Below are 19,375 nucleotides of genomic sequence, written 5' to 3'. Positions count from 1 at the left end.
GGTATGGAACTAAATGAAACAAGATCAGGTATAAACTGTTAAGTGCTGGAATGGGTGATAAGTATGTGGGTGTGGTAGAGGAGGCTGTAGGATACTATTCTATGTCTTTTTTTGTATTTCTGTGTATGTTTATTATGGGAAATTCCAAATAGTAAACACACATACACACAAACACACACACACTCACACACAGAGAGAGAGAGAGAGAGAGAGAGAGAGAGAGAGCGCGCGCGCGCGCGCGAGAGAGAGCGAGCGCGAGAGCGCAAAAGACAGAAAAAGAATGGGAGTAGAGCAAGGGGGTGGTAGTGGGAGGGACACAGGTCTTGATGAGTATTGACAGCAGACCTGCCCTGATAGGGCAGGTCAGATGGAAGGAAACAGCAGTGCAAAAGAGGGAGGGACACCTGCTGGAGTCTGTCCCTGAGCCGGTGGGAGGGTACAAGGTCTACCTTAGGACCACGGCCACCATACCAGGCAGGTGGAGGTAGGGGTGGACTCCTGTGCTGACTCAATGAGGAACAGAAACAAGGTGCTCCTAAGGAGAGGAGAGACAGTGTGGGGGAGTGGGCTGAAAGGTCACGGTGCTGGGACTGCTGGGCAGCCCCAGATGACCATGTGAGGTCGGCAGTCATAGAGACAGCCAAACCACCATCCTGACTGTGCCTCTCAGAAGTCAGTTGAGTGGCAGAACCCAGCACAGGAGGGGCAGGAGCTGAGGGAGCACATCAGGGAGTGACTTTGGTGATGGGCTGACGCCATGCTTCGAGGGAAGGGAGGGCACAGAGGGGATGGGCGCAGCGAAGAGCTGAAGGCAGTTGTGGTAAAGTCCTATGGGCACTGAGAAGTGCTGGGGTCTGCTGCTAGAGGAATCAGGCTGGAGAGGCAAGGGGTGATATGTGAGTGATCTGGGATAGAGTCTGCGCACATTGTAAATGGGGTTACATGCCTGAGAAACTTGTTTCAAACTCCTTTGAGATCAAAACAGCCCCTTGGGCAGAATTTAAAAATAAAAGACAACAAAAACCAATCCTAGATAAAGATTCAGCAAACCCAGGGGAAGTCTTGTATCTGTTCTATGGAGGGTGAATCAGCAGTCATTTGGGAGTCCCCTCATCTTACTACACAGGAGCCTGGCCTGACCAGTCAGTGCTCTTCAAAGTGTGTTACTTCACTGAAGAACTCTAGAGAGTGGTGAATTTCAGCTTCCCGATACTAACCCCCAGTTTGACTTCTGTTCAAACTAAGCAACGCAGCACTAGACTGGGGTCACAAGTCTTGCTGCTGGCACTGAAAATCCAAGGAGCAGGCCCTGAGCTCCTCTGAGCTTCCGTCTGTATCCAAGGTGGGCCCTGCGGGCCTTGCAGGCTTATATAAGGATGGAATGATCTAGATGCCCCTAAAGGTATTTTGCAGCTCTAAGGTAAGGTATGGTAACAAAAAAGGCAGAACTATCACTTGTGTTGTAATAAGACTGAAATTTTGGTTTTACAAATGAAAAGCTTGTCAGCATGAAAGAAGACTCGGTCAAAGAGCTGAGTGTCTTAGCTTGGCAAACAAACAGTATTTATAGACACTGCTTTCTTGTACTTTGCAGAGCATGGGTATCTCTACTCTGCATGACAGATGCCATCCCAGGGAAGGATTCCTTTGCCACCCACTTGCTAGGGACTTTCTGAAATATGACTTCATTTTGTCCTTACAAAACCTCACAAAGTAAGTATTATTTCCCCCATTTTACAGACGAGGAATCTCAGGTTTAGTGAAGCTACTACATCACCTGCCCAAGGCCACACAGCTACTAAGTGGTAGAGGTGCTATTGGTTCCGAGGTCTCTCTGATTATGTTTATAAGGGGAGAAAGAATGGTATCTGGGGATTATAATAATGTGATGTCTACAAAAGTATTATGTATTCTGGAAAAGTATGGTGCTTTGCTAATCACCAAATTTGAGTTTATAAATACCTTTCGTCATTTAATGTTTATTTACTAGGCATCCACTACATGCCAGGTGCTGCTCTAGGCATTCGGGATGGATCAATGAACAAGGGAGATAAAAACCTTGGGCCCCTTGGAGCAGGTAGTGACACTTTAATTACATGTAAATGTGAAAATGATAGATCTTACCTTTCTGAGGTAGTTTAGGAAGAACTCTTGGGCCAAGGGCAGTCTTTGCGGAACTGGTGCTAATTAACAAATAAGAATCATTTAGTATCTAAAAGTGCTAGAATATCAATAGTGAAATATTATTCAAGGAAATCAAATCAAAGGCATTTACATAATCATCTAAAGAATCCTTTCAAAATTTCTTTTTTTTTTTGAGATGGAGTCTCCTTCTGTCGCCTAGGCTGGAGTGCAGTGGTGCGATCTTGGCTCACTGCAGACTCTGCCTCCCGGGTTCAAGCAATTCTTCCTCAGCCTCCTGAGCAGCTGGGACTACAGGTGCCCATCACCAAGTCCGGCTAATTTTTGTATTTTTAGTAGGAATGGGGTTTCACCATCTTGGCCAAGCTGGTCTTGTACTCCTGACCTCGTGATCCACCCACCTTAGCCTTCCAAAGTGCTGGGATTACAGGCATGAGCCACTGTGTCCAGCCTCAAAATGTCTTTAACAAAAGATTATGGTCTATTTTCCATATTTCGGTTTGCCTGGCTGAGGAGGCACAGTAAAAGGATGAAAAAAAGTCCCACTTAATGATAAAGCCCAACTCCTCCACTTCAAAGCATTTATGAAGGCACCTGGCACATACTAAGTGGTGACCCCAATGTAGTGCACAGAAGTAACTCTTCCCACCTATCCCACAAAGCAGCTCTGTGTTTCTAGACAAGGAAATGGAAGGGAATGGGGGTGTCGGTGGCTGGCAGAAGGTCCCGCATGGGTCAGAGGTAGAAGTGGAAATTCGGCCCTAGCTCCCTTGGCCTCCAGAGCCCTCACTTCTTCCACTATAGCAAAGAGATTGGTTCTTGGGCCTCCAGGCTCTCCTAGGCCTTGCCCTCCTTTTGGGGGACAGGTAAATGAGGGTGACAAAGACCTAAGTCCCCGGAATACAGGTCCACACCACGTTGTCTGAATCATCAAACGTTAATCTCTGCAACTGAAACCCCAGTACCGTCAGTGGTCTGCATTAGGTGGAAGCCACTATTTTTCTTTAACAAGAGGTTCTGGCGATTCTCAGAGGACACCAGGAGGCCTGCATGCCTGAGAAGCAGCAGCAGCCAAGTGCCTGAGCCCCATCTGCCAAGAACCTCTTTATTATCTCATCTCTCCATTTCTGTGCCCTGATGTCCTAAGAGTTGGTTGCTTCTTCTTCTTCTTTTTTTTTTTTTTGAGACAGAGTCTTGCTTTGTCACCAGGCTGGAGTGCAGAGGCGCGATCTCGGCTCACTGCAACCTCCGCCTCCCGGGTTCAAGTGATTCTTGTGCCTCAGCTAACTGCATTTAAAAGAAAAGAAGAAGCCAAACCAACCGACGAAACAAAAAGTAGTCAAAGAAAGAAGATGAAAAGTGTGTGTTCCTTTCTGTCCTGGCTCTTGGACACCCTTAGTCTTCACTGCTCTTCCCTCAGCTCACTTGAAATTCTCCTGCCTCTGGGCAACTGGGGGATATTGCTGAGATAAAGCCACCACTAAACAAGAAACAGTAAACATGAGAGGGCTTTGCTTCTGACATTTTTGGGGTGCATTTTTCTTGTGCTATGCCTCAGCATCTTCCTAGGCAAGCCCAGCTGCCCATTACCGGTGTGTGGGCGATGACTGTTCCTGCCCACACTACCGAGGCCAAAGTCTAGAGGCTCAGACGCTTCTTTTGCACAAGCTCCTGTGCAATGTTGCGGAACCTGGGCTTGTTCCTATCAGAAATGAACACAGGACCCTTCTGTTGGTGGTGCTGTGTGCAGTGAGAAAGGGTACTGAAACCTTCATGAGTTGGCTGGACGCGGTGGCTCACGCCTATAATCCCAGCACTTTGGGAGGCTGAGGCAGGCCAATCATCTGAGGTCAGGAGTTCAAGACCAGCCTGGCCAACACGGTGAAACTCTGTCTCTACTAAAAACACAGAAAGTTAGCCAGGCATCGTGGTGTGCCCTGTAGTCCCAGCTAATGGGAGGCTGAGGCAGGAGAATTGCTTGAACCTGGGAGACAGAGGTTGCAGTGAGCCGAGATCGCACCACTGCACTCCAGCCTGGGTGAAAGAGACTCCATCTCAAAAACAGACAAACAAACAAACTTAATGAGTTGCCAAAGGCTCTAGTTCACAATCAGCTTGATTTTGTTTAAAAACTATTTTTTTTTTTTTTGAGACGAAGTCTCGCTGTCACCTAGGCTGGAGTGCAGTGGTGTGATCTCGGTTCACTACAATCTCCACTTCCCAGGTTCAAGCAATTCTCCTGCCTTAGCCTCCTGAGTAGCTGGGACTACAGGCGCACCCCACCATGCCCAGCTAATTTTTGTATTTTTCGTAGAGATGGGGTTTCATCATGTTGGCCAGGCTGGTCTCAAACCCCTGACCTCAAGTGATCCACCTGCTTTGGCCTCTCAAAAGTGCTGGGATTATAGGCGGGAGCCACTGTGCCCAGCCAAAACTTTTTTTTTGAGACAGGGTCTTGCTCTCGCCCCGGCTGGAGTGCAGAGGTGCGATCATGACTCACTCTAGCCTCAATTTCCCGGGCTCAGTTGGTCCTCTTGCCTCAGCCTCCCGTATAGCTGAGACTACAGGCATGTACTACCATGCCCGGCTGATTTTTTTTTTATTTTTAGGAGACAAGGTCTTGCTATGTTGCCCAGGCTGGTCTCAAACTCCTGGGCTCAAGCAGTCCTCCCACCTTGGCCTCCCGAAGTGCTGGGATTACAGGTGAGCCACTGTGTCCGGCCTTTAAAAATCTTTTATGAATGCTTTTGGAGTGTCAGATATTCTCCTCATTCTGGAAAAAGAACACCAGAACTTTAGTTCTACAGGGTCCCCAAATTAGGACTGAAGGAAGGTGAGTGAGGAATGAAAGGCGGGGAACAAGGGCAAGGAAGGGGCATGGAATGTGGAGTCAGGAGAACAAGCAGGCCAGAGAGCTGGCTTTGACATCTGCGCCTACCACCTAACCACTCTGGGCCTCGCTCTCCTTACCTGCAAAACTGACGACAGTAGTAATTGGGCCTATCTCACAGGGTTATAAACAGCACATAAGATAGTGGTATTAAAAGCATGGATATGGTGGCTTGCATTTGAAATTCTAGCACTTTGGCAGGCTGAAGCAGGAGGACTGCTTGAGCCCAGAAGTTCAAGACCAGCTTGGGCAACATGCTGAGACCTCGTCTCTACAAAAAAATTAAAAAAAATCAGCTGAGTATGGTGTTGCATGCCTCTGGTTCCAGCTACTCGGGAGGCTGAGGCAGGACGATCTCTTGAGCCCAGGAGGTTGAGGTTACAGTGAGCTGTGCTCATACCACTGCACGCCAGTCTGGGTGACAGAGCAAGGCCCTATCTCAAAAAAAAGAGAGATTTTGTTTTTTCACCTTTCAGAAACTCTGGAAAAGAGCTGACTCTTTTTCCCTGAAGTTGGGGTCTGGAAGTGGCTCTCTATCCTTTTCTTGGATGGCACCTCCAGAGAAAACACTTTAGGGTAAGGCTGGATAAAAACTGCCCGTAAGAGATCTCCTCAAGTATACAATTTCAGTGAAAAAAGGGAAGAAAAGAACATTGCTGTCAGCCGAGCCTAAAAAAAAAAATCTTAGAAACAGAACTTGAAAAAGTGATATTTTTATGTTTGAAAATCTCTGGGCAATCAGATTTCCCTAAGGATTATCTTTTCATTTCCAAATCTGCAAAAAGAGTCAAGAGGGAAAGTAACAAAGTTACTTGATTAAAATATCAAAAATAAAAACTCATTCTGACAGGAATTTTGTTCAAGACCATTGCACAACCCTGTGACCACCGGGAAGTGAGGTTAGCTCCTGTCTGTGAACTGGGTAGACAGCGGTGTTGCTTAGAGAATGGTCTGCAGACCTGTGTCCAGTCCAGCCACAAGATGTTCACGCAAACCAAGAGTGAATGTCTGGTTTCTCATCGTGGCCAGCCCCACTTGGCTGACCACAGCTTTGAGCAGCGCTGGGAAATCCATGAAAACTCATTTCTAGAATTCTGTCCATTGCATCAATGGATCCAACAGGGGAAAGGAAGCACTGAGATGGCTTACCTTGACTGCTGGGATAGTCCCTCAAACTTGTTTGTGGTCTTACTTGAAGAGGATGGACCCCCATCGTTACCTACAAGGAAAATTTAATGTGAAAAGGTATGTCTTTAGATGGGGAAATGCAGTATGAGAATATATGGGTTTGGCCTATAGACAGGCATTGCTCAAGTTCCAGAATGGCATTTAAAAGACCCAAGCCAAAACAGTATGCATTTCTGGCATAAGACCAAAACAAAATTGAGCACTGTTTTGGGCTTTGCGGTTTTTTATTTCTGGTAAAGGAGTGTATCAAAGAGGTGAGCAGCTGCTCTGTGGCAAGACCTCAAACAGCATAGAAACTTGGTGATGCTCCCACTGGCTCAGGATCCTGTCCTTAGTTTGAGGGTACAGAAAGAAGAATACATTTCAGGTTTACCAAGAGGTCCACATGCTAGGAGACTACCCCCTAGTATCCATCCAGACTCAGAAGAAACACACAACTTATAAGTGGAGTGTGTGTGTGAACACCATTAGCAGGGTGGTGGATAAGGGGTCATCTGCTGGCCCAAGCCCTCAGGCACTTACTGACTCATCATTCATTCTCTTTTCCTCTTTCCCCTTCCCCCCTTCCCCGAGACAGGGTCTTACTCTGTCACCCAGGCTGGAGTGCAGTGATACAATCAGGGCTCACTGTAGCCTTGAACTCCTGGATTCAAGTGTTCTTCCTGCCCAGCATCCCAAGTAACTGGGACTACAGGGCATTCATTCAAATATTAACCTTTTTTTTTTTTTTTTCTTTTTGAGATGGAGTCTCGCTCTGTTGCTTAGACTGGAGTGTAATGGCGCAATCTCAGCTCACTGCAGCGTCTGCCTCCCAGGTTCAAGCGATTCTCCTGCCTCAGCCTCCTGAGTAGCTGGGACTACAGGCGTACACCACCATGCCCAGCTAATTTTTGTATTTTTAGTAGAAACGGGGTTTCACCATCTTGGCCAGGCTGGTCTCAAACTCCTGGCCTCAAGTGATCCACTTGCCTCGGCCTCCCAAAGTGCTGGGATTACAGGCGTGAGCCACCACACCCGGCCAAGTATTAAGATGTATTAAGCATTTACTATGTGCAAGGCATAAATGTGAAGCAGAAGGCACAAAAACAAATAAAATGTCACTGCTCTCACAGAGCTTATGCTCTGGCCTGTGAGATTTACACATAGGAAATATACTAACAATGTGTAATGAGATGAACATCAGTTGCTGTCAATTGAGGAGAAAATACTTTCTAAACTCTGACTGCTGGCAGGAACGGGGGAGAGGGAGTAGGGAATGCTGTCTGGGGAAGACACAGCATCTGGACAGGTGAAGAACTTTCTAGTGGGTGAGCAGCAAAACCAGAGGCACACAGGTGGAGGTAAGTGTGCTATGTCCAGGAGAGGGTCACAAGACAATAAATAAGGGCTCTTCTATGATTCATTTTGTGGTGGGAGGAGTGCAGCGCAGTTGTGGAGCCCCAAGCTGCCGGCACCCAGGAGGGTTCCCTGGGACCCTGCATGGGCACCCTGTCTCTGGGGTTCTAGTTCATTTCCTTGCCCTTTCTTCCTGTGACTGCTCTGGAAACTCTTGCTCTCTTCCTTCAGCAGCCTCCTCTCCTCCTCTGCCTAGAAGACTATAATACTGCCTAGGTGGCACTGGGAATGGGCTGGCTGAGGAGGGTGAGCAACAGGAGGGCAGATGAAGAGGGCAGGACTGAAAAAAAACTAACTGATCCTCACTACACCATGAATCTGCTCAACAGCACTGCCCGATTGCCCACATGCTTTTATATTCATCTAGCCTTCCTTCCTCACAGCATGAGGCTGCCATCATTACTCCTTTTCCAAAGATAAGGAAATGAGACTAAATGAATAAATGGCTGCAGGTCCCATGGGGAAGTGGTGTACCTGGGAGTCCTGACCACAAATCAATGTGCTCTTCATTATCCATCAAGACGCCCTGATAGTAACATTAACAGCAATGATCATTTACTGAGCACTTACTGTGAGCAAGGTACTGTGCTACATACTCACAGTAATTATGCTTATGAGGTAAATAGTATAATCACCCCTCATTTTATATATGAAGAAGCACACAGAGAAGTAAAGTCAATTGCCCAAGGTTAGGTCACTGGTAAGGGTCAAAGCTGGAATGGAAAGCCAGCAGCCCTCTTCCAGGGTCTGTACTGTGAATCACCACACTCTAGCACCTATCGCCTCCTGGTCCGACTGCACCTACTGAAGATGGAGAGGCTGGCTTACCTCCTGGACAGAATGTGCTGTAATTCTATGATATTGATACAAGAAGAAATGAGATAAACTGGCATTACCAGAAGAACCAAAGGCTTTCATATTTAGTTTTATTTAATTTTAATTAAACTAACCATCAGTATATGTCCATGAGCCCATATAAGTTAATATTTAAGGACTTCTTTGGTAACTCTTATAAAATCCTCTGAGCTGTGATGTTCTTTAAGGTAGGCATTTATTTTCTTCTTTATTTTTTATTTATTTATTTTTTCAAGATGGGGTCTCACTAAGTTCTAAGTTGCCCAGGCTGGTTTTAGACTCCTGAGACCAACTGATCCTCCCGCCTTGGCCTCCCAAAGTGTTAGGATTACAGGTGTGAGCCACCACACATGGCCTTTTTTTTTTTTAAAAGAGACAAGGTCTTGCTCTGTTGCCCAGGTGGGAGTGCAGTGGCATAATCATAGCTCACTGCAGCCTTAAACTCCTGGGCTCAACCGATCTTCCCGCCTCAGCCTCCCAAGTAGCTAGGACTACAGGCATGCACCACCACGCCTGGTTAATTTTAATTTTTTTTTTTTTTGTAGAGACAAGGTCTCATTGTATTTCCCAGGCTGGTCTCAAATACTTGGCCTCAAGTGATCCTCCTGTCTTGGCCTCCCAAAGTGCTGGGATTACAGGTGTGAGCCACTGCACCTGGCCTGGTAGGCATTTCTTTCTAGCACTGTGCTCAATGCTGAGTCTTCAGGGCTAGATATCAAATCTTACACTTTCCCATTTAAATGAGCTGTAACAATCAAAACGTCAAGGTCAATTTTATGTTTGGGGAACGAACTGTTGCATCCACTAATTCCCTTTCCAGGTAGAAAACATTCCAAACAAGTGATTACTAATGCAGGCTGCATGAGCTATACATGAGTAAATTTGAGACCAACAGGGCTGCAGAGGCCCTCTGGCTCTGCTGTGGTCATTCACTCTGCTGTCGCACAGATGAGTCATCACGTCAGGGGCTGCTGCCTAATGTGCACAGGCCCAAATGTCCAGAGTCCTCATTTAACCTTACTCTTTGGCTTCTCAAAATGAGTCTCCATTTTCCAAAGATGGTGTGAGTTTTTATGTCTCTGTCACTTTGCCCCTTACGTTTCTTTCCCCTGAAAGGAAGGCCTGTCTCCTTCCAGTTTTGGTGAATTCCTACACAACTTTCAAAGAACACCTTTAGAGTCACTTTCTGGGAATTTTTCCATAGCTGACTTGACCAACCCTTGTAACCAGCTTCTTACCAAGAGTGGTTAATTAGGGGTGCAGATTTTGGACCTAGACAAGTGTGGCTTTGAATTCTAGCTGTACTGCTGACCAGTGGGTATGAGTTTGGGTGACTTCTTATTCTGCTAAACCTCAATTCCCTCATACATAAACTGGGAACAACCATGGTACCTACTACACTAGATGGATATGAGTATTAAAGGAAATAAACTATGAAGTATGGGACACAGTGCTAGACCACAGGAAGCCTGACACAAGGTAATATGATATTCACAGCTCTTCAATGGCATGAAACAGAAATGATGCTAATATAACTCAGTGAGTGGTCACTTCAAAGAATGGACCCTGCTTTCTATGTCTTTGTAACACCACTTTTTTTGTTGTTTGTCTGAGACGGAGTTTTGCTCTTATTGCCCAGACTGCAGTGCAATGGCGCGCGATCTCAGCTCACCGCAACCTCTGCCTCCTGGGTTCACTGATTCTCCTGCCTCAGCCTCCCAAGTAGCTGGGATTATAAGCATGTGCCACCACATCTGGCTAATTTTTGTATTTTTAGTAGAGGCGGGGTTTCGCTATGTTGGCCAGGCTGGTCTTGAACTCCTGACCTCAAGTGATCCACCTGCCTCAGTCTCTCAAAGTACTGGGATTACAGGGGTGAGCCACCGCGCCTGGCCGATAACACCACTTTTTAACACAATGTCTGGCACAGAGCAGTCAACAGTCTCTGCCAGCGTCTGGTTGACAAGAATCCTGTCACTCTCATAGCTATGCAAAGGCTACCTGCTGCGCTTGAGAAGAAAAGTATGGCTTAGAAAACATTCTGAAAATAAAATAGTACTGAAAAGAGAACAATGAGGAGCAAAAATATGGAAGCAACTCAATCCCTTTTTTCTCTCTGTGCAATTTGGAAAATGATCTTAGTGTATCATACAGATGTGTTTAAGAGAGACCTGGAGATACATCCTGAACAGGCAATGGAAGAAAGTGTGGCCAAGACTCCTGGTCACCTACTATAGCTTCGAAGCTACAGAAGAACAGTTTGTGGAAAGAGAGGGGGCAGCGAATGGCCTGGTTGTTACAGGAGTATTCTGGAATAGTGAATTACTATACAGGCCTTGGAGTTGGAAATGGGTTCAAATCTCAGTTCTGCAGTTCCTGGATTTGCGATCTTATGCAAGCCATTTGACTTCTCTGTGCCTAATTTTGTCATCAGTAACTGGGACAATGACAGTCCCACTTCCAAAAAGTAGATATGTAATAAAACAAACAAGAAGAAAAACCAAAAAAGCAAAAACCAAAAAAGCAAAAAAAAAAAAAAAAAAAAAAGAAGTAAATATCCATGTCTCAGACATTTCAAATATTGAGCTTTTTTAGCTGGAAGTCCCAGGCCTGCAATATAAGCAGTAAACCAATTTTTGGCATAGTTTTTCATCCATTATTTGCTCTATATTAAATAAAAATACAATTCTAACTCCCAGTGACCAAAGATGAGGAATGTAAGTGATTCCCAGAGGTCACTTTGTCAAGGACTGGTAGAACCTGGATCAGAACTTGGGCTTCTAGAATGTTCTTTCAGTGCATGTTATGGTTTCCCACGTGCACTGCAGACACTTCTCTAAATGCCAAAGGATGGAGGGCCAGGGGGAGGGGGGAAATTGCTCTCAGGTGTTAATTACAAGAGTCTCAAGTGTGAGAATAGCGTTAGTCTTCAGGCTATCATGAACCTAACAATTAGTTGTATTTCTTTCTTTGCTCTTGCCTGTAAGAATCTTAGGGTCAAATCCATGGCTTACTTCCACACACTGTATGTGACTTTTTATAACTCACTTTGTGGAGAAATCACACTCCTGGAATTCACCTTACTCTGCTACCCTTATTCTCCCTTCGTCCTCATTTCTTATTATTTAAATTGTGTTAAAATATGTGTTAGTCTGTTATAAAGTAGGTTATAAAAAAAAGAGGAAGGCTGGGTGAGGAGGCTGACACCTGTAATCCCAGCACTTTGGGAGGCCAAGGCAGGAGGATCACTTAAGCCCAGGAGTTCGAGACCAGTCTGGGCAACATAGTAAGACCTTGTCTCTACAAAAATTAAAAACTAGCTGAGTATAGTGTGATGCTCCTAGAGTCCCAAGTTACTTGGGAGGCTGAGATGGGAGGATCACTTGGGCCCTGGAGGTTGACGCTACAATGAGCCGTGATTGTGCCACTATACTCTAGCTGAAGCAACAGAACAAGATGCTGTCTTAAAAAAAAAAAAAAGAAAAAGAAAAAGAAAAAAGAGGTTCAATGAAATGCAACTTCAAAAATCATGAAGTCCCTACAAACCCCAAATCTGTCCACAGGACTATTTGTTTTGCTATCAAAAGCCTGCGTTAGAAGTCTCCTGAGACAGATGGCTGGATTCATCACAGAAGCAGGACTTCAGTAATGTAATGCTGGGGCTATTTTGGGCATTGTGGATGTTGTGGTTCTGGCAGGGAAAAAGCCTGGGGTGGCCCTCCCTGCCTGGACAGCATGGGAATGGCATACCAGAGTGCCATGCTGCAGATGGATGAGGAGGCACAGCTAGCAGAGCTTGTGCTGCTTGCCAGGTGAACCATGCTAAGTTGATCGCCTTCTCCACACCTCAGTTTCATGGGCACAGAAACCATTGCTGTGAGGAGAAAGGGATGGTGGGCCTGCATTTTGCGAGCACAGAGTGGTGCGTGGGGAGGGTGAGGAGGGCCGGCTCTTAGCCACACAGGCTGCAGGTGAATCCTGGCCCCCAGGTACTAGCTGTGAGAAAGAGTGTAAATCACTTAACCTTTCTGCGCCCTGAAGTTCAGATAATAGCATTTTCTCTCTGTGTAACTATGGTTAAGACTGAGGTATGTTAACACATGCGAAGTGCTCAACACAATGCCTAGCACTCTGTGAGGCGCTTACAAGTGATGGTCTTATAAAATATTACGTATGCAGTGTTTTATCCAAAGATTCTAAAATAATGAAGAATTGTCATTTTCTTTTGTCTTACAAGCCATAAACCTGTATTAAGAATTTATGGGCTGGGTGTGGTGGCTTATGCTGGTAGTCTCCGGTTTGGGAGGCCAAGGCAGGTAGATCACATAACTCAGGAGTTTGAGACCAGCCTGGGCAACATGGTGAAACCCCGTCTCCACAAAAAATACAAAAATTAGCTGGGCGTGGTGGTGCACACCTGTACTCCCAGCTACTCAGGAGACTGAGGTGGGAAGATAGCTTGAGCCTGTGAGGTGGAGGCTGCAGTGAGCTATGATCATGCCACTGCACTCCATCCTGGGTGACAGAACAAGACCCTGTCTCAAACACAAAGAAAAAGGAGTTTATGAAGGCATGAAATGGAATTTGAGAGGGGGAAAGATAGACTCTTTGTAATGAAGGAAGTGTGGCCTTCTGTGAAGTAGATGCATTAAAGGTTACAATCTCTGGTCCTCGGTCTCACAAAAGTCTCAACATCAGCTGCCTTGCTTATTTCCTCCTGCCTATTCCACTCATCTTCCAAGGCCAAATGCAAGATCTATTTCCTTCTTAAACCACCTTCTACCTCCTTCTTAAAGGTCAACATGGAGGATTGGGTGGGGCTAATCATCAGCATAGAAAGTGTGATCATCAGCGGAGCCAAGACCTGTCAGTCATGGCTACTCTGCAAAGAAGCTGAATGTCAGAGGTGCCCCGAGACCAGAAACACAAATAGCGGGGAACCAACCAAGGGTACAGGCTTCAGACTTGACAGGTGGGCCGAGTTCAGTGGCTCAAAACTATAATCCCAGCACTTTGAGAGGTCGAGATGGGTGGATCACTTGAGGTCAGGAGTTCAAGACCAGCCTGGCCAACATGGTGAAATCCCATCTCTACTAAAAATACAAAAATTAGCTGGACGTGGTGGCAGGTGCCTGCAATCCCAGCTATTTGGGAGACTGAAGCAGGAGAATTGCTTGAACCCATGAGGTGGAGGTTGCAGTGAGGTGGGACTGCACCACTGCATTCCAGCCTGGGTAACAACAACAACAACAACAAAACTCAAAAAACCAAGAGAGAGAACTTGACAGGTAGAAACCTCCTCCTGGCTGAGGAAAGAGGCTGCTGTGAAGCAGGCAGAGGTCATGGGAGTGATGCTAGTGCTGCTGTATGGATGGCTAGTGAGACTAGTGGGTACAACAGAGTGGTGGTGTGAACAGGTGGCCTACAACAGATTGGGACAGGAGGCCTCGAGTCTTGCCTAGTTTACAAGTTTGATTCTGTATTTAATGTTAGGCAAGCGATCAGCATGAACCCATTGATCTACAGAATGGAGAGCTGCTGACAATAACTATAACCCCCAAATCTCCCCTGTGAATCTGGAGGAAGAAATCCTGGGCACAGTGGGGAGAGGAGTACATCTGGCAGTTACATGACAGCTTTTTCTAGTCTTCAGAGAAGACTAGAAAAAACAATGGCCAAGACAGGGATTTGAGACTTTTGAGGTTGTTGGTATGGGTGAACATATTTTGCACGTGGGTTGGATGTGACTCTTTGGGGGTCAGAGGACAAGCTGTGGTAAGCTGAAAAATGGCCACCCAAAGATATCGAATCCTGATCTCTGGAATTTGTAAATGTCACCTGACTAGGAAAAAGGGAGACAAGGAGATTATCTTTTTTTTTTGAGATGGAGTTGATTTACTCTTGTTGCCCAGGCTGGAGTGCAATGGTGCGATCTTGGCTCACCACAACCTCTGCCTCCTGGGTTCAAGCGTTTCTCCTGTCTTAACCTCCCGAGTAGCTGGGATTACAGGCATGTGCCACCACGCCCAGCTAATTTTGTATTTTTAGTAGAGATGGGGTTTCTCCATGTTGGTCAGGCTGGTCTTGAACTCCAGACCTCAAGTGATCCGCTCACCTCGGCCTCCCGAGACAAGGAGATTATCACAGAAAATTCAGGTGGGTCCTGAATACAATCACATGTACATTTATGAGAGAGAGGCAAAGGCAGTTCTGACAACACAGAGAGGCGGCGGCAGTGGGGAGATGACTATGAAGGCAGGGGCTGCACCACTCCACGGAACACCTGGAGTCACCAGAAGCTGAGAGAGGCAAGGAACAGATTCTTCCCACAGGGCCTCTGGAAGGAGCAAAACCCTGCTGGATTTTGGACCTCTAGCTTCTAATACTGAGAGAATAAATTTGTTATTTTACGACATCCAGTTTGCGGTATGTGTTACAGGAGCCTCAGGAAACTAATGCAGGTTTCTCCAGCTATCCAGCAAAATGCTAGGCTGAGAATAATGGTAACAGTAGCTAACATTTATTGGGTGCTGCCTATGTTTTGGTTGTTTTTCATGTGTTCTTCTCATTTAATCTTCATGATAACTCCACATGCAATACAGACACTATTACTAGCCCCATATTATGGTTAGAGAAGCTTTGACACTGAAAAATTCAAAGATACTTGCTGAAAATCACAAGGCTATTGAGTAGTAGAGATGGAATGAGAATCCAGAGAGCATGACGCTTGAGTCCACCTTAGAGCACTTTGCTGAGAGAAGCAGCACACGCCCTCAGAAGGAGTTCATGTACTGGGAAAGACAGGCAAGGAAACAGCCACTGTGATACCCACTACACCAGTGGGGGCAAAGGGTGGGAGTGGGGAGTTTTATTGGACTGTGGAAGGCCTTTTAAGTAGATCCCAGGAGAGCAGGTCTTGAAAGATGACTAAACATTAACATAAAGAAGTAGAGGGAAGAAGATTCTAGGTTGAGGGCATACTGTGAGGCTCAGATCTGAGAGAAAAAAATAGAACTTTGGGGAATGTGGTGTACCTCAAGATGGTGGGCATGTTCAGCTTTGGGGGTGGAGAAGGAAGGCCTGGTGAGAGCTAAGGGTCTGTTCTTTCACTACCTGCTCATGCCTGGTGTCTACCCCCCAGTCCTGATCTCTCACAGTTCAAAGGCCCTGATCCTCACGGGCTGAGAAGAGATGGGAGGTTTAGGGGAACATAAGAGCGCTAGAAAGGTGCATCCACAGAGGGAAGCTGCAGGCATCAGAGAGGAAGGTTGTCTAGGAGGCTGATCCCCTAAATGCCTTGCTGATGACCCATCGGGCCCTGCCTTTGGCTTCTAGAATACAATGTCAGCAGGAGGCGGGGAGGGATAAAACCAAGCAGTAATAATACAACGCAGACTGTAAGCACCAGGATCAGAGCAACTATAACCTTTCTAAGGAGAAGTCCAGCTGTGTATGAACGTACCCATACATGCCCATTACTGACCTGCGTCTGTAGATAGTATATCTCACATACATGCATGTACACCAACATATGCTTTCTAAAATCAAAATTTTAAATAAAAATTAAATTGTTTTTTAAATTTAAAATTTTGATTTCAAAAATCAAAAGTCCATGCCACGTGGCAAACTGTCACTGTGGCTGAGGACAGATGATGATTTTTGTCCTTCAAGGCTGGTTGTAGGTGAGAGGCTCTGAGCTGGTGACAAACTGACAGACAGAACAGCGTCCTCATCTGGAAAAGGTTCTAATGCCCCCAGCTCACTGTCAGGCATGCTTACGAAGTAAATTTTGTTTAATAAAAAATGCTCCCTGACCCACCAACAATGGGGGGAAAAGCGGCCAGCTGCTAGTCTTGCTCTTGAGTGATGTGAAAATCTAAAAAAGTGATGATTTTCAAGCCAGAAAGCAGAAATTTGGTACATTTATTTGACGAATGTTTGAGTCTATACAACGTGAAAAAAGGCACTTTATTTTTTTTTTTTTTATTTTTATTTTTTTGAGACGGAGTCTGGCTCTGTCGCCCGGGCTGGAGTGCAGTGGCCGGATCTCAGCTCACTGCAAGCTCCGCCCCCCGGGTTCCCGCCATTCTCCTGACTCAGCCTCCCGAGTAGCTGGGACTACAGGCGCCGCCACCACGCCCGGCTAGTTTTTTGTATTTTTTTTTAGTAGAGACGGGGTTTCACCGTGTTCGCCAGGATGGTCTCGATCTCCTAACCTCGTGATCCGCCCGTCTCGGCCTCCCAAAGTGCTGGGATTACAGGCTTGAGCCACCGCGCCCGGCCTGAAAAAAGGCACTTTAAAGCTTACAAGAAATAAAACCACTTAAACAAGAGGATTAAAATTTAGAGAAAATTGGAAAGGAGGTTAATTTGTGATATGAAAATCTGCATGTGAAACTTGTGACTTTCATGGAATGTTATTTGGGGGAAAGGCCTTTTTGACGAAATCTGGGGATCCTGAAGGCCTTACACAGCAGCCTCTGAAAATGTCAAGGACATCCTTAGTCTTTATGTACACACGTGCTAACATACCTCAATTGTTCTTGCCTGGCTTGTGGGAACTAATTCATTAACACCAAACTCCAATGTCTCCTCCTCTCTAAACCTTCCCTGGCTTTCCTCCAAAGTCTGACACTCAGTTTTCCAGCATTTCCAGTGTTTAGACAACACGTCTATCCTGATAGTAAAGAACATGTGCTCTAATGATTTACCCACATGTGTACTGCATTAGACCATGAGCTCCATGAGCATATGGACTGAGAAGGCCCAAGCAAGGGGCATAGCAAGTGCCTCAAGTAAGCAAACAGACTCAGAGAATGAACGGCTAAATGCACACACATGCTTGCCACACACATAACCCAGGGTGTCTGGACCAGATGGTGAACAGGTGACAATCAGCAACCGGACAATGTAACTTTCCCCCAAAACTCGGAACACAAAAATTATGAAGAAAGCCACAATGAAACTCCACAGCAGGAAGAGGTGAGACACACAAACTAACATATTTATTCAGCAAAGCTTCTGTGTCTGTCTGTCATGGGCCAAGACCCTGTTTGGTGATGGCGTGACCCCTAAGTCGCTAGCAGGCCAGTAGTAAAGATGGAAATTATGTCCCTTGTAGATGGGAATTTGTCATGTGCAATCAATGTCACTGAAGTGATTAACAAGCTGACTCTGGGCAAATTTATTCATTCTCAAGTGATTACTGAATATTCACTGTGTGTCAGACACGGTTCCAGTAAACACAGGTGAGAACAAGACAGACAAGGTTCTGGCTCTCACGGAGCTTACATTTTAGTGGGGCAGCTTACATTCTGTGATAAGGTGTTTGGGAGAAAACAGGTAGGGAGGGAGCTGCGTTGGAGAGGAGGGTCAGGGAGACAGACATGCCAGCTGAGAACTCAAGGATGAAAGGGAGGCAGCTGTTCAGAAAGCATGACAGAGTTCCAGGGAGTGGGAGGGCCCTCAGGAGGCAGCGGATGGTGTATCCAAGAAGTGAAAGGCAGCCAGCCCTCAAGACAGAGTGGCAGGAGAGGGTCTGGGAGATAAGAGTCCGATCGTGCAGGGCCCTGTGGGCCTTGGTATAGGGAGCTTGCATTTATCTGAAGCTCAGGAGGAAATCTTAAAAGGGTGTTAAGGAGAAGAGTGACGATGATCTGATTTATATTATATAAGAAAACCATTCCGGCTGTTGTGAGGAAAATGGATTACTTTGCTTTTCTGAGCCTCTGTTTCCTTATATATAAAAGAGACTAATAATACCTACCTCACAGAGTTGCTATTATAATTGAGTAAGATTTAGGAAGTGCTCAGCACCTTTTAGCTTTTATTGGCCTAAATAGTTTTCAAAATGTTACTTTGCCTTAAGAGACAGGTAGAATCATGTCATATATACCCGAGTCAGCACCCAGCATGTATGTGCTTAACAGGCCACTGCCCAGTGGAACCCCACATGCTGCCTGGCCCCAGCAGCTTTGGCCCTGACTTTAGGATAACTTACCCCAAGGAACTGCGCCTTTGTTTGGGGGCCCGTGAGGTAGTGGGCTGGGAGGGTCGGATAGGGTTCTCTTGTGTCCGGGTGGTGGGGGAGGAGGCCTCTTCTTGGATAGGGTGGAGCTGCCACTAGAGGTCTGGGTGCTTAGAGGGAGTGTTGAAGGTGGGCCAGTTGGACCTAGAAAGGAAATTGAATGGGGGCAGGAAGATTAATCCCAGTCTCACAGATACAAAACAGCCAGTATGCAATCACTTCCACACATCAAAATGTGGTGATACACAAAGACAAAAGCAAAAGGCTGGATATGGCTAAGTCCATCAATCTAATAACTCACAAATAGGGTTTTAAAAATTTGGTTAAAAAAAAAAATGGCCAGGTGCAATGGCTCATGCCTGTAATCCCAGTACTGTAGAAAGCTGAGGTGGGAGGATTGCTTGAGGCCAAGAGTTTGAGACCAGCCTGGGTAACATAGCAAGACTCCGTCTCTACAAAAATTTAAAAAATTAGCCGGGCGTGGTGGTGTGTGCTTGTAGTCTCAGCTACTTGGGAGACTGAGGTAGGAGGATCACTTGAAGTCAGGAGTTCGAGGATACACCGAGCTATGATTGTGCCACTGCACTCCAGCCTAGGCAACAGAGAGAAAAATTTACAACAAAGGTAAGAGGAGTGTGTGCTTTAAGGAACAAAATGCCAGTCAACACAATGCTACTGGGTTTAGATCATTTAGGTACAATGGGAAAAATAAACACACACGCACATCTTAAAACAATAACTCCTTAGAATCATCACAAAATCTACTGAGGGAGAAATCACACATCACTACCAGCAAAATCAACAGAGAAAGAACAGGGTACAGGCTAAGCCTTCACTGGGCCACAAGCTGAAACATGAAATACATGAAATGGTTCATA

The 19,375-nt window shown here is 46.0% G+C and overlaps 1 protein-coding gene across 3 annotated transcripts in view; it reads right to left on the bottom strand.

Moving 5' to 3' along the window:
- Nucleotides 1-19,375, bottom strand: part of LOC105492844 (ArfGAP with SH3 domain, ankyrin repeat and PH domain 1) — a 395,792-nt gene that overhangs the window by 21,053 nt on the left and 355,364 nt on the right. For 2 of the 3 annotated variants that reach the window (XM_024796318.2, XM_071067823.1), the window contains 3 exons: nucleotides 18,471-18,641; nucleotides 6,182-6,251; nucleotides 2,125-2,183 (listed from right to left, as the gene is read on the bottom strand). In XM_024796318.2, the coding sequence (XP_024652086.2) occupies nucleotides 2,125-2,183; nucleotides 6,182-6,251; nucleotides 18,471-18,641 (300 nt within the window). The remainder of the gene's footprint in view (nucleotides 1-2,124; nucleotides 2,184-6,181; nucleotides 6,252-18,470; nucleotides 18,642-19,375) is intronic. The other variant, XM_071067822.1, reaches the window with a different exon arrangement.

The sequence above is a fragment of the Macaca nemestrina genome, chromosome 8 (genome assembly GCF_043159975.1).
Source record: "Macaca nemestrina isolate mMacNem1 chromosome 8, mMacNem.hap1, whole genome shotgun sequence".
NCBI lineage: Eukaryota > Metazoa > Chordata > Mammalia > Primates > Cercopithecidae > Macaca > Macaca nemestrina.
Note: the sequence above shows the minus strand (reverse complement) of the source record. Positions and strands in the feature narration are given on the sequence as shown.